A 14,836-nucleotide genomic window follows, 5' to 3' on the forward strand; every position below is an offset into this window, starting at 1 on the left:
AAGCCAGTCTGAAGCATGATTAATAAAAACTCAAGAGTCAGATATTAGGTTTAACCTAAAGACCAGAAAAGCAAAGCAGCTAGTCATTGGCTCTTACCTCAACCTCAGTCTGAAAATGGTGATCTTACTTCCATGAATCTCAGAATGAGAATGAGACTGAGAGCTGTCTCCTATTTTATAATCCTCTTTGGTTCTGGGATTAAGGGTGTACACCACTACTGCATGATTTCTGTGGTAAACTGGTATGTCTACTGGGATTAAAGGTGTGTGTCATTGCTGCCTGGTCTGTAAGGCTGACCAGTGGGGCTATTTTACTTTCCTCATCCTCAGGCAAGCTTTATTTATTAAAATACAGATGAAATGCCACTGTAGACTTCTTTAATTGGTGGACTACATGTGGAAGTGTAAGCCAAATAAACCCTTTCCTCCACAACTTTCATTTTGGTCATGGTGTCTCATTGCAGCAGTAGAAACCTCAACTAAGACACATACTGTTGTTAGGGATGTTAGTGCAGCGGCCACCAATAACTTACTTTCACTTATTAAAGATAAAGCAAAATTTAACACTAATGAGATGAATGTGTTCATTTTTTTTCTCTAAGAAGTTAAATATTGGCTGGGCGTGATACGGTTATAGCTATAATCCCAGTGCTTGGGAGGCAGAGGCAGGAGAATTCCTCCAAATTTGAGATCAGACTACCTATATACCAAGTTCCAGGCTAGCAGGGGACTACATAGGGAGAGCTGGTATCAAAAGAAATGAACAGAAAAGAATGAATCTTGGCTGAATATTTGACACTGCAAAATATACACTGTCTTCAATAGATTTTAGAGTTGATCAGTATTTTGATCTTAAAATCACCAATTCTGAAAATGACATTTTGCGCCAGGCGGTGGTGGCGCACGCCTTTAATCCCAGCACTCGGGAGGCAGAGGCAGGCGGTTCTCTGTGAGTTCGAGGCCAGCCTGGTCTACAACACTAGTTCCAGGACAGGAACCAAAAAAAGCTACGGAGAAACCCTGTCTCGAAAAATCCAAAAAAAAGAAAAAAGAAAAAAAAGACATTTTGCATAAATATATAGCACATGACTGCAAAGGGAGGTCTATGTAATCCATTTCAGAAATTATTGGAAATTCTGTCCTAATCCCAAGCCAAAATTCATGGAATAACTTTATGAAACTCAAGGCAACAACTAAAATATCAGATTTAAAACTCAGATATTCCAACAGTGTGGTCCAAAGATAACTCATATGTTACATGCTGAAGGATCATAGTAGAAAATATGAAGTCTTTTTTTTTATGAAGTGAATGTTTCTGTGCAAGGAAAAAAACTTTTCATATGAAGTAAAAATACCAGTTTGTAAGGTATAACAACCTTGAATTTGAGGAGGTGCTTCAGACACTATTCATTGGTATCTCATGGTATTAAGTGGTTGTGTGCAGTTCAATATGTGTATTACATGTCCAGAACCAAGGCTATACTGAAGTCTCGCCGTGCAACACAGGCGAGCTTTGACAGAAACACCACGGACCCATTATGTATTTGATTTTGGATTAAATTTTGGTCATTGCGTGCTCAGAAACCATTGTTCCTGCCAAAATTTTTGGAAACCTTCTATTTTATTATTTGACCCTGTGTGGGATTATGAATAAGTTTTAAAAGCCAAACACTAGTGTGACTATAAATAAATAACAATAATATATTATTCATTGCTTCTTGTCACAGTCATTTTCTAAGACTTTCCTCTTTTTTATTAGAACTGTTTCATGATACATAGTTAAAGTACATGTAAATAATAGCATGATCTTTGGGAAAAATGTAAAATGTATTGCCCAGTGTAATATGCTGTCTCTGGAAGCTTCATGTTCTTAAGAGAAACTAGTTCGTGTAAGTGGGTAGAACATGATGTGAAGCCAAAGTTTTGAGTTTTCCTGAAGAAACAGCTTTGGTGTCTCCAGCAGCTGTTGAAGTCCTGTTCCACAAGTCAGCACCATGTCATTCTAGACACTGCTCATCAGTGCCAACCTTCAGCCCTGCTGAGCAAACAGCTAAAAGCACTTTTCTTTGCCATTTATTTTCTTATTTTTTGAAGTGTAATATATACTTAGCAACGTCACAAAGTTTTTAAAAGACTATTTCCAAGTATAAGCAACAGTAAAGATATGGTTAGTGATTTTGTGTGTGTGAGAGATAAGTTAAAAAGAAACAAACATTAGTAAAAACTAAGAAGTAAATTAAGGTGGTAGAGACAGAATCAAATACATCAATAAATAGAATAAATATGAACGGACTAAATTCAATTAAAAATAAAATTGGACAGATTCTACATTTAAAAACCTAGATGGGGGGGCCTAGAGACGGCTTAGTTGGTAAAGTGCTTCTCACAAAAGGCAAGGACCTGGGTTTTATCCTTGGCACAAAATTTACTAAATTCCTGTGAACAGGGCATGGTAGTTCACTTTTGTAATGTCAATACTTTAGGACCATGAGGATTGCCATGAGTTCACAGCCACCAGGCTGGACTACATATGCCAGCATAGACTACTGTATAAGGCTCTGTCTCACAACAGACTTCCCCAAATCCATGCATATTTGAAGACAATTAAATATGTCAACTAACATCTATCAAATTCTGTATCTGTTGGTGATGGCAGCAGCACACACCTTTAATTCCAGCACTGAGGAGGCAGAGGCAGGCAGATCTCTGTGAGTTTGAATCCCACCTGGTCCACAGATCAAGTTTCAGGACAGCTGGACTACACAGAGAAACTCTGTCTTGAGGGGAGGGAGAAAAGGAAAAACAAAATCTGTATGTGGGTGCTGGAGTGATGGCTCAGTGGTCACCAAAATCAGAAGAGCTTTGTTTGTTCCAGTGCCTAACAACAGGCAGCTTACAACTGCCTGTGATACCAGAGTCGGGGATTTGGTGCTTGCTCCCAGTTTTTATGACCCGCAGACAGACACACATGCACATATAATTACGAAGAATAAAATAAATAGTTTTGAAATTCTGTATCTGCAGATTGTGGAGATAGGGTTAAATGGTTAAAATCGTAAGACAAAAGAAAGATATCACCTTCCCCTGCCGTGTTAGGAATCAAGATTGCTATCAAATACTTTACTACTAAGCTACACTTGGTATGAGAATAATGAAATATTGAAAAAAAAACATAGAAGTAATTCAGCACAGAAAATTAAAGGAGAAAAACAGCATTTGAGTTCTAAATAACATTTGAGTTACTCAGTGCTCAAGCTAAGCTTTCCACTTAGTTTTCTACCTCTTCACTCTGATCAGAGGGTTCCCCTCAAGCAGTATGAGCGAATTAGAAGAGGAGAACTTTACTGTTGTGTAATTGATCAAGAGATGGGGATGGAGAACCTGTTACTAACCGTATAGGAGGCTGTGTGGAAAAGGCAAGATCTCTAGAGCCAGGCATCTCTGAGATGAGACTCGGCTTTGTCGTTCACTGCTGTGAGGCTAAGGCTTCCTTTACCCCGCTGTGCCCTCGGTTCTCTGTAGGTGGAATGATGGCATTTCCTTGGATGGCAGTTGTGGGGCTTAATGAACTCAAGGACACCAAGGCCCTGTGGAGTGTTGACACACAGTGGTTTTTACTGTGCTCCCCTCCAGAGCTGGTCTGAAACGCTGGGTCTTGCTGACCTACACCCATTCATACCCAGCTTCTGTAGTGGGTTTTGTTGTTGCTGCTGTTTTGCTTTTGTTTTCTTGATGCAGGGTTGATTGGTTGGTTTTGTTCATTTGTTTGGATTTTGAGACAAGGTCTAATCTTGGAGCTAAGGTTGATGTGGAACTCATTGATAGCCTACAACTTGCAGAAAGTGCAGGATTGCAGTAACATCTCTGACTACTGTAGCCTTCTCTTTTATAGTCTTGTCTTTAGTCCATCTTGATCTTAAACAAGAGTTTAAATTGATTAATGCCCCTTGGCCTTGATGAAAAGTGTTTTCCCTTTCATGCTGTAAACTGACCCTTCTTTATTTGTCTTTAAGGTGAGTGACTTCACATGGAGCCACGATGGGACTCAGGCGCTTATTTCATACCGCGACGGCTTTGTCTTGGTTGGTTCTGTCAGTGGGCAAAGACACTGGTCATCTGAAATCAACTTGGAAAGCCAGATCACGTGTGGTATATGGACTCCTGATGACCAGCAGGTAACTTCTGAAATGCCACTGTGTACTACTGTTATCATAGCAGGTTAAGAAGGAAGCTGAAGGGGACAGATGCAAAAACCTCTTAAAGAATCACAAAGCGCTGAGGGCACCGTTCACCAGTAGAAAAGCTTGTCCAGTTTGCACAAAGCCCTGAGTTCTATTTCCAACACTAAAGGGAAAAAAATAAAAGGAGACCACTGTCCAGGTGAATATGGAAACAAATAATGTAGATGAGACAAATATTAGAGAAATTCTAATGTGGTAAGCATTCAGTTAACATTTTCACTGCATGAGATTTTCATACAAATTCATTTTTAAAATCCAAATGAGCAGCTAACTGATCAGTAGGAATGAGTAGAAAAGAAAGTTCAACTGATAATCATATTGTGGAAAATGTTTTCTACATGGGGAAAAGCTAGCACAGTTCACTTACGGGCTGAGATGAGATAATACTGAGGTGCTGAGGTTATTGGGCGGGAGTGTGAACAGTGGCCCCGTCACTTCTGCTCAGGGAAGCCGTTGGCCGGAGTCTGTCAAGAGGTTTATAGCTTGTCATCTGCCCTTGGAATACACTTTGGGAACTTCTGAGAACAAAGGCAGGAAGAATCAGCTGTACTCATGGGCTTCTGTGTGATGTAAAAGCAGGGCCTTATCTGTAGAGGAGGTGCATTCAATGTGGCTAAACCTCTGACAAGGTCTGAGATGACAAGCCACGGCAGACTGACAGAGCTCCTAGCATGTGGAAGGAAAAGTTGGGATACGAAGTGGTTGTCATGTGTTGCCACACTGTAAAATACCCCAAGGAATGCCTGAGCATAGTGAGAAGTGGGGATGTGAGTTAGACAGAGCACTGAGTACCTTCATGGCAGCTTTTGGTTGCTTTTCTCAAGTATAATTTCAACTGTTTGTTTATTGCCCCTGTTTGATTGAGTGGTAAAATAGCACATGACTCGTATAATTGTGTATTGATAATTTTAAAATATATTATCAACCAATTTAAACCTTTGAAAAATATAAAATGTGTTTACCAACTATAGCAGAATCCATTAAATGCTAAATTTTATACCGGACATGAAATAATTTTTTTAAGCAAGCTGTATAGCATGGAACCATTTCATCTGTTTTTGAGCCGTATGTCTTTTTACTAAATTGCCTTTCTCTAGTTCCCATACATTCATCTCATGTTTCCATCATTTCAAGTTTAAACAGGCAATTTCTCTCAAATGTTGCATTTTGCTTCATACTAAAAGGTTTTGTTGTGTAGGGAACGCAGCCTTATCTGAATATTGGATAGTGGACAAGAACTATGTATATTTTACTAGGGCTGCAGCTGAGGCTGGAGTTGAAGACTGAGACATCAGCATTGTGTCTGGCTTGTGGATGGCCACTGCTTGTAGTGGCCTCACGTGTCTTCCTCAAGACACTTGCCGCCCTGGAGTCGCTCACAGGACGCCCACACCTGTTGGATCAGACTGTCACTCATGTTTCTTCAGTACTCATCTCAAAATGGAGACACATTCAATAAATTTACTAGAAAACAATATAATCTGGGGGCATCTAACTCACTTTGTAACAGACTAATAAATTATCAGAAAAGAGAAGTTCACAGAAATAGCACAATCAATTTGGGGTGTGTTTATGTTAGAACACATGTTTACTTTAGAACATTTGAAGGCCTGGGGTGGGGGAAGAAGTCTGTAGGACAGGATAACGAAGCAGCAATGCTTTTACAATACTAAGAAGCCCCTGACATTGGTTTTCTCTATGTCTTCTGGGGTTTGGGAGGCCAGACTACCTGAATATGAAGTGCTTTGAGACGTAGACAAACTGCCAGCAGTAGGCTTCAGGTTGCAGCCAACTGTTGTGCCATTCCTGGACACTGCTGAGAGCCTGGGGTTCATCTCCTTCAGAATTGCAGAGGGAGGAGTGGTCCTCAGCAGTTGGCCAGACATGCTGTGTCTGACAGAAGCCCCAAAATCAAATTGTGGGAATTTAGTCTTAAAAAATGAAGACTTCTGTGGTAATGGTAACATGGGAAGAGATTCCTTGGCTCATACTTTTCCTGGAAGAATCCTAAGAAAATCTGCAGGAACTTTTTCCTGCCACAGGGGCGGAGTTCCACAGGACTGTGAGCTGTAGGAGAAGTCTACCTCACACACCTGTTGTTAGCTTTCTCCAACTTAGTTACCCTGACTACAGTTCATACTTATTTTGTAAATACTAAAACTTTTAATAGGAAGAATTCTTAAATCTCATTTTTTACATACTTTTAAAATAATTTCAAATAAAATAGGAAGGGTCTCAATTGATATTTCACAGTTACTATGAAAAGACACCATTTTTTTGTTTCTTTTTTGTTTTCTTGTTATTTCCCAGATCTTAGAATATGCAGGCATGATCAGGCCACATTTTTCTCTTCTCTTTTAGCCTTTAAAGAGTTATTTTGTCTCATTTGCTAAAAGAAGAATTAGCTTAAAACACCATCTGATGTGTGCTAGCGTTATTCCAAGTTCACTGAGTTTATCTAATCATCCTTAGTTGACATTGAGGGAAAGCCAGAAAAGTCACCATATGAGGTAAATGTCTTTTATATGTATGTACTTTGCTAGAAACAAAACTTTCATTTACTGTCAAGGTAGTTATCTATTTTTGAATTTTTATGAATGATTCCAAGTGTTGCTGGAATCCTCCTAGCTTGTTGGATCCATGTGGACTGTCTAGACATGTTGGGAAGCATCTTTTTCTGCGGAAAGGACCCAGGACCAGTGTGTGGTCTTATTGTAATTCCTCCTTTCAAACTCTGCTTCTGCTCTCCTCTGCCGGCCATACAATCTTTCCAGTCTGATTTTAAAGTGCCACAAGTTTATCCAAATATATTTTAAAATATTTTTTTAATTTCTTGTGGCTACTAATAAGCTTCTTCATAAAAGGACTGAATGGTAGGCTGGGCGTGGTGCATTTGGGCAGAAGCAAGCCATCTGATTTGAGACCAACCTAGGGGTTTTTGAGAGGTTCCGGGTCTGTGCTGCTCCACACTCCTTGAGAAACTGGAGCAGAGTCTACAGGACTATCTCTGGTGCTAAAGACAAACCAAGCCCAACACAAGCTAAAATAGGAAGGAAAGATTTCAGCTGGCAGTGTCTACTGAAGCAGGTATGAGTCCGAAGTAAATGGAGCTGCTCTGCCACTGTAGATGTGAATGGCCGGGTATTTTAAAGGAAGAATGAGAAAAGGAAACAGGCACACTGGCATTGTCGAGTAGGGAGGAGCACAAGCAGGAAGGCAGGCGCCTGTAAATGGAATTAGAATCGCAGATCTGTGCAGCTGACCTCCACCAAGAGCAGGGCACTGGGCCTACCTTGGGATGAGGCCTAGAACCAGTTCTCTGAGAGAGCTTTGGCTTTCACAGGCCCGAATTTGAGGGAGGCCAGTGTCATCTTAAGGCCATGATTTTAAGTTTTTAGAAACAATATCAATGTTCACTTAAGGCTGGGAGAGGCAGAAGGAGAGTAATTGAAACTATTTGTGCTCAAATTCTGCATTTTCTTAGGTCACAGTTAGGTGTAGTCAAGGTCAGGGCTCAAAGGCTTTGATTGGAGTGATTTGGGATAGTTCTTATACTGACACCGCACATATGTCGTCTTCCTGACAAGACACACATGCCCTCAGTGCCAAGGGCAGACATGCTGCTGTGGGCAAGCATGAAAAGACGGCCATAACAATTCCACAGGAATGGTTGTGAAACCCTGGGAAACTGATTCCGGAGGTCAGCCGTCTAGCCAGACTCTTGTGTTCAGTTAAGGACCATCGTTAGGCTGTGGTAGTAGGAAAGTCATTTGAAGAAATTCGAACAAAAGAGTGACTTTGAGATGTCTATATAACAATTTTCTCCTTCCATTTTAATTTTTTCACTGTAAATTTCATGAAAGATTTTTTTTATTTTTATTTAATGTATCTTATAATTTATCTAGTGATTCAGTAATTAGCTGAGCCCAGAGAGGACCACAAACAACCAGAATTCTAGTGTGTGGGTTGGGGCAAGGTCTTTCTAAGTAGCTCAGGCTGGGCTCACATGGGTGGGTCTCCTGCTTTGGCCCCTGGGTACAGAGGTTGCAGCTGTGTACTACTACTGTGCCCAGCTTTGGGTCTTAACTGCTACTCTTAGTAACCAAAACAGCAACAAAAAGTGAGGCACAGTTACAAACACAGTAGCTGCACCTCTTTCCGTTAAAAAAATTTCTTTCACAAAGCACTCAAGAAAAAATTTCAAAATACATGCAAAATAAAACAAAATGATCCAAACTAGAAATAAAATAGCACAGTGGTTGGGTGAGGATAGCAGAAAAGGCGGAGTCTGTCTCCTAACTCTTCCTCTTTCCCTTAGCCGTGATGATTCATGTCCTCGTCTGTTTTAGAAAGGAGTCTTCCCGTGGATGATTAGTTAAGGACTCAAATAAAGACGGGCTTGCTTTTCTCAGTGTAGCACTACTTCAGAGTCATTCCTGGGTCTGCAGGGAGGAGGGAAGAGAACCACTCTTGGCATTGGTTTAATGGGCAAGCTCATTTCTGGGTCCTACATGCAGATTGTACTTTTGTTTTCCGGCCGCCTAGACCTGAATAATCACACAGAAACTATATTAATTACAACACTGTTTGGCCAATGGCTCAAGTTTTATTTCTACCTAGCTCTTAACATCTTAAAATAACCCATTTTTCATCATCTGTGTATTGCTATGAGGTTGCAACATACCAGTTCTGGCATCTTTCTCCTTTAGCAGCTACATAGTGTCTCCCTGACACCACCATCTTTCCTCTCTCTCTGCTTGGATTTTCTGCCTTGCTGTATTCTGCCCTGCCATAGGCCAAAGCAGCTTCTTTATTACCCAATGGTAATAAAATATATTCACAGTATACAGAGGGGAATCCCATATTACTGGCAGCAAGGGGCATCTCCTCATAGTTGTCTAAGCTAGTTTAGAGGTGCTCTTTTCTGCAGTAAGGAGATGAGTCATCCTCAGAATTACAGAATTATATGTTTAACCCCAAGAAACAGATTTATAAGTGATGGTTGCACTCAACTATGAAACTTCATTTCATGTCTTTTCGAAACGAAACGGGAAATAATCTTTAGGTGATCAGTTCTTTCATTTACAGCTCCCCATTTTAGAACCTGATTCTTTAGCTACTTAATGTCTAGGGCTAGCCTTGAAACTCCTCTGAGGCCACTGTTCTGAGATGTACCAGGGAGGTCTTTGAGAGGGAAGTTTGCTGTGAGTTGCGCATCAAAGCTGAGGTTCCCTCTGAAGCAAAGGAGGGTTGTCCTTTTGTTCTGGCCCTCAGCTGCCTGTTGAGGTCTGCCACAGTGCTATGGTTTCCCCCAGCCTCAGGCCATAAAACGTCTGCTGATAAAATTGTGGCATAACCTTATCGAGCCTCATGCCTACTCTCACCTGAAGCATAGGAGCCACCAGAAGAAATAGTAGGAATAAAATGGGAGGACAGTCTTAGAGGAGGATGTGAATATTGGGTTTTAATCTAAAGAAAAAAAAAGTCAAAATTTGCTTGGTAGAAAAATTTGGCCAAAAGCCAGTGATTTTTTTTTTTTTACAGAAATCTATTTATAATAGTCACTGATAATTCTTCACAGAACTATTTGACATCTCAGGATACAGACATGCCTTCGAGAGGTATGATAGAGACTGACCCAAAACCAGAACGCAGCTGTGGTTAGTGTAAGATCACTTCTGTGTGGAGAGCCCCCGAAGGCCTATATGAGGCAATGAGCTCCTGTTGGGTACTAGACAGATGCTGGGCACTGGAGCCTAAACAAAGCCACAGTCTCTCCTGGCAGGAAGAAGGTCTGTGTGTTTGCTCTAGGTGAAAACAAGAGCATGCATTTTTCCCTGGACATGCTGACATGGAAGGGCTTTTGACACTTCTGGGGGAATATAGCAGGCGGGCAGTTGGATACGTGATTCCAGGGCACTTAGGAAGGGATTGACTATAGTTGAGGCGCTGTTGGTGTGATTGTAGAGAAAAGAGTTAGGACTAACCTTGAACAGCAAGATGAGGAGGAGATTAGAAGGGGCTAGCACCAGTTTGCCTCAGCTGTACTCCTTTGGTTAGGACTGTGGCCAGAGACTGATGTTTGCTCGCACCTGTGTTCATTATTAAACTGTCGTGTTCTCCTGAAGACCTTTCTTCACATGAACTTTTTCTCATTAGAAGTGTTAAGGTGTGAAAAGAACGTGTAATGGATATTTTTGTTTGTCAAATCTGACTTCATGCTGTATTAGTGTTCTTCTTTTATCTGTGACATACTTGTTCCAAAAGAGTTGCTTTCTAAGCTAGACTGAGAGGATTTCTTCCCCCTTCAGCCCATCTCAGTGGAGTGTCTTCCTGCAGGAGCCATAGTTGGAATGAATTCACAGAGGGCTCTTGGAGCTGCTCTTCTGTTCTCTTTTGCTTTGGTGTGGCTCTTGAATAGCAGGCACTCATTAAATTGCCAGTCCTTTATCTTAAAGACTTGTATGTCTGTTCTCCCAGCTGGCTCTCTGTTCACTCTCTGGAACAGAAACTTAGTGTCACTAAATGCAGAGGCGTGCCCTGCCCTTTGCAGACCCTGCTGAGCTCCGTGCACAACAACAGGTAATGGGGAGAAGCATGCTGATACACAAAGCTCCCCTCCTTCAGATGTCAGCTCAGGCTCCCACAACACAGTACTGTGAACGGGTTGGTGAAAACAGACATCAGTCTCTCATATTCCAGGAGGCTGAGAAGGTCAAGGTAAAGGCGTCAGTCAGTTTGATTACTAGTGAGGATTCCTTTCAGCTTAAAGACAACTGACCCCAGGTGCTCACATCGCCTCTTTGATGCTTGAAGGTAGAGAGGGAGAAAATACAACTTGTATCTTTTCCTCCTAGAAGGGTACCAATCCAACCATAAAGTCCCCATTCTTGGGACTTTATCTAGACCCAACCCCCCCCCCCGTAGGCCTCATCACAAATTGCTATTAGCATAAGGATTTGGCAGATATGTAAACAATGAGTCTGTTGCCATCCATGTTCTCAGAAGGGGGCTAGACATATAGTCATGTGGCAAAGACAGTGAACATTCCAAGGTCATAGGAGAACCCACAGGCAGTCAGGTGCTTGGGTTTCTTCAGGATTGACATACTTTAGCCCTGAGTACTTTTGAAGAATTTCTGTCTTTTGCTAGCGAGTTGTTTTCATCAGTAAAGTCTTATGTGTCCAAATGTCCTTTCACTTGGCATGAAGGCACGTGAGAATTGGGGTGCAAAGAGAAATGTGCTCCACAGACACCGTCCATAGCGTTAGTATTGCTTGGGCCTTCCTGCCTTTTTCCTTTGGAAATGTGTGCACCTCAGTTGAAAGTGTAAGACAACATGTTCTGTGCCTTTTGTTGCAAACTGTTCATTATGTACATTAAATACCTGCTTGTTTTAGTGTATAATTCAGCAATTCTGAGTTGTGTTTTTGCCTCCTATCTTTGTATCCATGTTACTTGAATGTCCTATAGACATGCCATCAGATACTGAGTTTTCTGTCGTCACCCAAGATTTCTCCGTTCCTAATAGTTTTGTCTGTATTTAACTTTAATCTACACGCACTGATAAATTTCTTGGGGGAAATTTTTTCATTATAGATAATGTTTAAAGGAATTTGGCATGGTGGTCCATGCCTGTTTTAAAACTCCAGAAAGATGAGGTAACAGGCTTACAAGTTTTGAATCTAGCTTGAGCTGCATAGACCCTGTCTGAAAAACAATAGCAAAATAGAATATTTAATGAGTAATTTATTTATTCTAAAACACCCATATGAATTCCAAAAGCTTATTGCTTCTCTAGGGAAATGTTTCTTCCATTGTAATTAATCAATTACCAATATGTCTTCAATTGGCTGGGTGGTAGTACATGCCTTTAATCCCAACACTTGGGAGGAAAAGGAAGGTGGATCTCTGTGAGTTCAAGGCTAGCTTGGTCTACAGAGCTAGTTCTAGAACAGCCAAGACTGCACAATGAAACTCTGTCTCAAAAAAAATGCCCATGTTCTTGACTTTAATTCATTCGTTTCATAAAAAAAAAAATATTCACCAAGAGTCCACTGTGTACCCGGGCTCTTTGAGATGCCAAGGATATAGCTGCAGAGTCGGCTGCAGAGGTGCATGTCATCTAAATCTCAAGAGCAAAAAGATGCCAGGATGAAAAAGCTCTAATTAGGCCCTGAGTGCGAATTCTAGTCCTTGCAGTCAGATAGCCCTGGTTTGACCATTTCATCAGGTTGCATGATTTCTCCCAAGCTGTTTGTGTCTGTGAAATACAGATGATTATTGGCATGCTGTCACAGTGAGAAGTGGATGTTGAGCACAAAAATATGAAGTTTATAATACCGTCAGATGCAAGATCTCTAGAGACTATCACAAAGTCAGTGGTAGTGTTCATCATGCTTTCTGGTTAGCTGGTGACACACTAATGTCCAGCATGCCTTAGACTACTTTAAGGGGTGGGGGCTCATGCTGCTCTCAGTGCAGAGCTGATACCTGCAGAATCTTCCCGAGTTTGCTAGCTCTGATGTGTACCTGCCTACATCCATGGGGAATCAAAGAAAACTCTTCAGTAGTACCCTAAGTGTACTGAGGTGTCAGGCTCCTCTGGGGTCCATTTCAGCATGAACCAGAAGTTCTGTCACTGTGATGACATGTTTGACATTATTCTTAGCATCGGGATTAAGCATTCAGTGAACATGTTAATATCATCATGTGTCATTGCATTGATGATTAATATAATCATCACTAATATAACTATCGTGTAAAAAATTCTAAACATGGAAATTAAAAACATTTTCAGGAAAAATACACTTGTATGAGAATATATTAATGAAACCCATTATTTTTTTAAAAAAATATTTATTTATTATGTATACAATATTCTGTCTGTGTGTATGCCAGAAGAGGCATTACAGATGGTTGTGAGCCACCATGTGGTTGCTGGGAATTGAACTCAGGACCTTTGGAAGAGCAGGCAATGCTCTTAACCTCTGAGTCATCTCTCCAGCCCTAAATTATTCTATAAGTCTCTCCATTATTCTATAAGTCACCTAAAATTTGTAATTGAAAAGTTATTTTAGGAGCATCACGTAAGCATGTGCTTACGTGACCAAACATATTTTCAGTCAGACATAAACGTTTTCTCTAAATTAGAACTCTAATAATGAATTTCTGCTGCATCTTTATTTTCCAAAATAATGAATATCTTTTCTTAGCCCCTGTCTTTTAGCCAGAAGACAAAAGAAACAAAAGCAGTAAAGCGGGTTTTTCTGGTACTTGACGTGTCTGAACAGCATAGTGTGTCATTGTGCTGCTAGTCTCACATCGCAGTCTGAGTCTTAACAGTGTGGCTGGAGCTTAGTGTGGTCCTCAGCTTGGTAAGGAGAGGGTTAAAGTCGCCTGGGAAATGAGGGGTACCTAACTGAGGTAGAAGATGCACTCTCTGTGGTTTGTGCTGCTCTTGGTTGTAATCCTGGACTGTGTAAATGGGGGAAGTGAGCTGACCACGCGTGTGCGTGGACATTTCTCTGCTTTCTGTCCCTGATTGGGGAAACAATGGGCTGCTCCTCAAGCTCCAGCCACTGTGACTTCCTCTTTATGGGGACTGTTACCTTGGGACTTAGAACAAAACAGACCTCTTGATGTTGCTTCTGTAGGGCGTGTTATCGCAGCAGCAGAAGAGACTTAAGGTATTGTCCTGTCGCCCTCAGTTTTAATTGGTTTATCTTTTCAGATGTGAATGTATTTTGTCTTTCTAAAATAAATCGAGACTGAAATTTATGCCTGCTTGTTAAAGGGCCCTGATCTTTGTTTGTAGGTATTGTTTGGCACAGCAGATGGACAGGTGATTGTCATGGACTGCCATGGCAGAATGCTGGCCCATGTCCTCTTGCACGAATCTGATGGCATCCTCAGCATGTCGTGGAATTACCCCATCTTCCTGGTGGAGGACAGCAGTGAAAGTGACACAGACTCAGATGACTATTCTCCTCCCCAAGGTACCCAGCTTCTCTCCCTCATTGTTACTGCATTTGACAGAGAGTGACACCACTTAGAGAAGAATGTCCACCACACCCTCCCTCTCCCTCTCTCTCCCCTTGATGTGAACCTTCCCTGCTGCCCTTTTTCTCAAGACCACTGGTTGATGGCTCTCCAGAGGCTTGGGTTCTCCTAGACATAAAGTGAGACGTATGTCTCCTGCTGTCCCTGTGGTTTTGTGGGAATAAAGAGCATTGTAGATGAAAACTTCTGTACTATTAATATAATTTTATAGGTGATATAGCCAAATCCCTAGCGGTTTTAAAGCCAGTAGCTTAGCTTCAGATGTATAAAAGAAAGATTCATTCTGCTGTTGCAGAGACCAGCAACTGGAACTGGTACTCCATGTCCTTGTTTGTGCTCTGTCCCCTTTCTCAGTCGCAGAGACCTATTGTCCAGCTGTAAGCTCTATTGGTATTAGATGCTCAAGGTGGAGATAATTCCAGACTCGTGCCTCCTCTGCCTCTGGTAGTGTGATTTACTTTTCAGATGTGTTAGAGACCTAAGGGAAGAAGCCAAAGTTGAGGGAAGCCTTTCCTATCCTGTTGTCCTCTGCC

General features: G+C 41.3%; 1 protein-coding gene across 4 annotated transcripts in view; it reads left to right on the plus strand.

Annotated features, from left to right (window-relative positions):
- The window catches only part of Tulp4 (TUB like protein 4), a 153,814-nt gene that overhangs the window by 95,736 nt on the left and 43,242 nt on the right, over positions 1-14,836 (plus strand). For all 4 annotated transcript variants that reach the window (XM_050135776.1, XM_050135777.1, XM_050135778.1 and 1 more), the window contains 2 exons: positions 4,014-4,175; positions 14,059-14,239. In XM_050135776.1, coding sequence (XP_049991733.1) covers positions 4,014-4,175; positions 14,059-14,239 — 343 coding nt within the window. The remainder of the gene's footprint in view (positions 1-4,013; positions 4,176-14,058; positions 14,240-14,836) is intronic.

This window comes from Alexandromys fortis, unplaced genomic scaffold (assembly GCF_014885135.2).
Source record: "Alexandromys fortis isolate MF-2015 unplaced genomic scaffold, M_Fortis_MF-2015_v1.1 scaffold_23, whole genome shotgun sequence".
Classification (NCBI taxonomy): domain Eukaryota; kingdom Metazoa; phylum Chordata; class Mammalia; order Rodentia; family Cricetidae; genus Alexandromys; species Alexandromys fortis.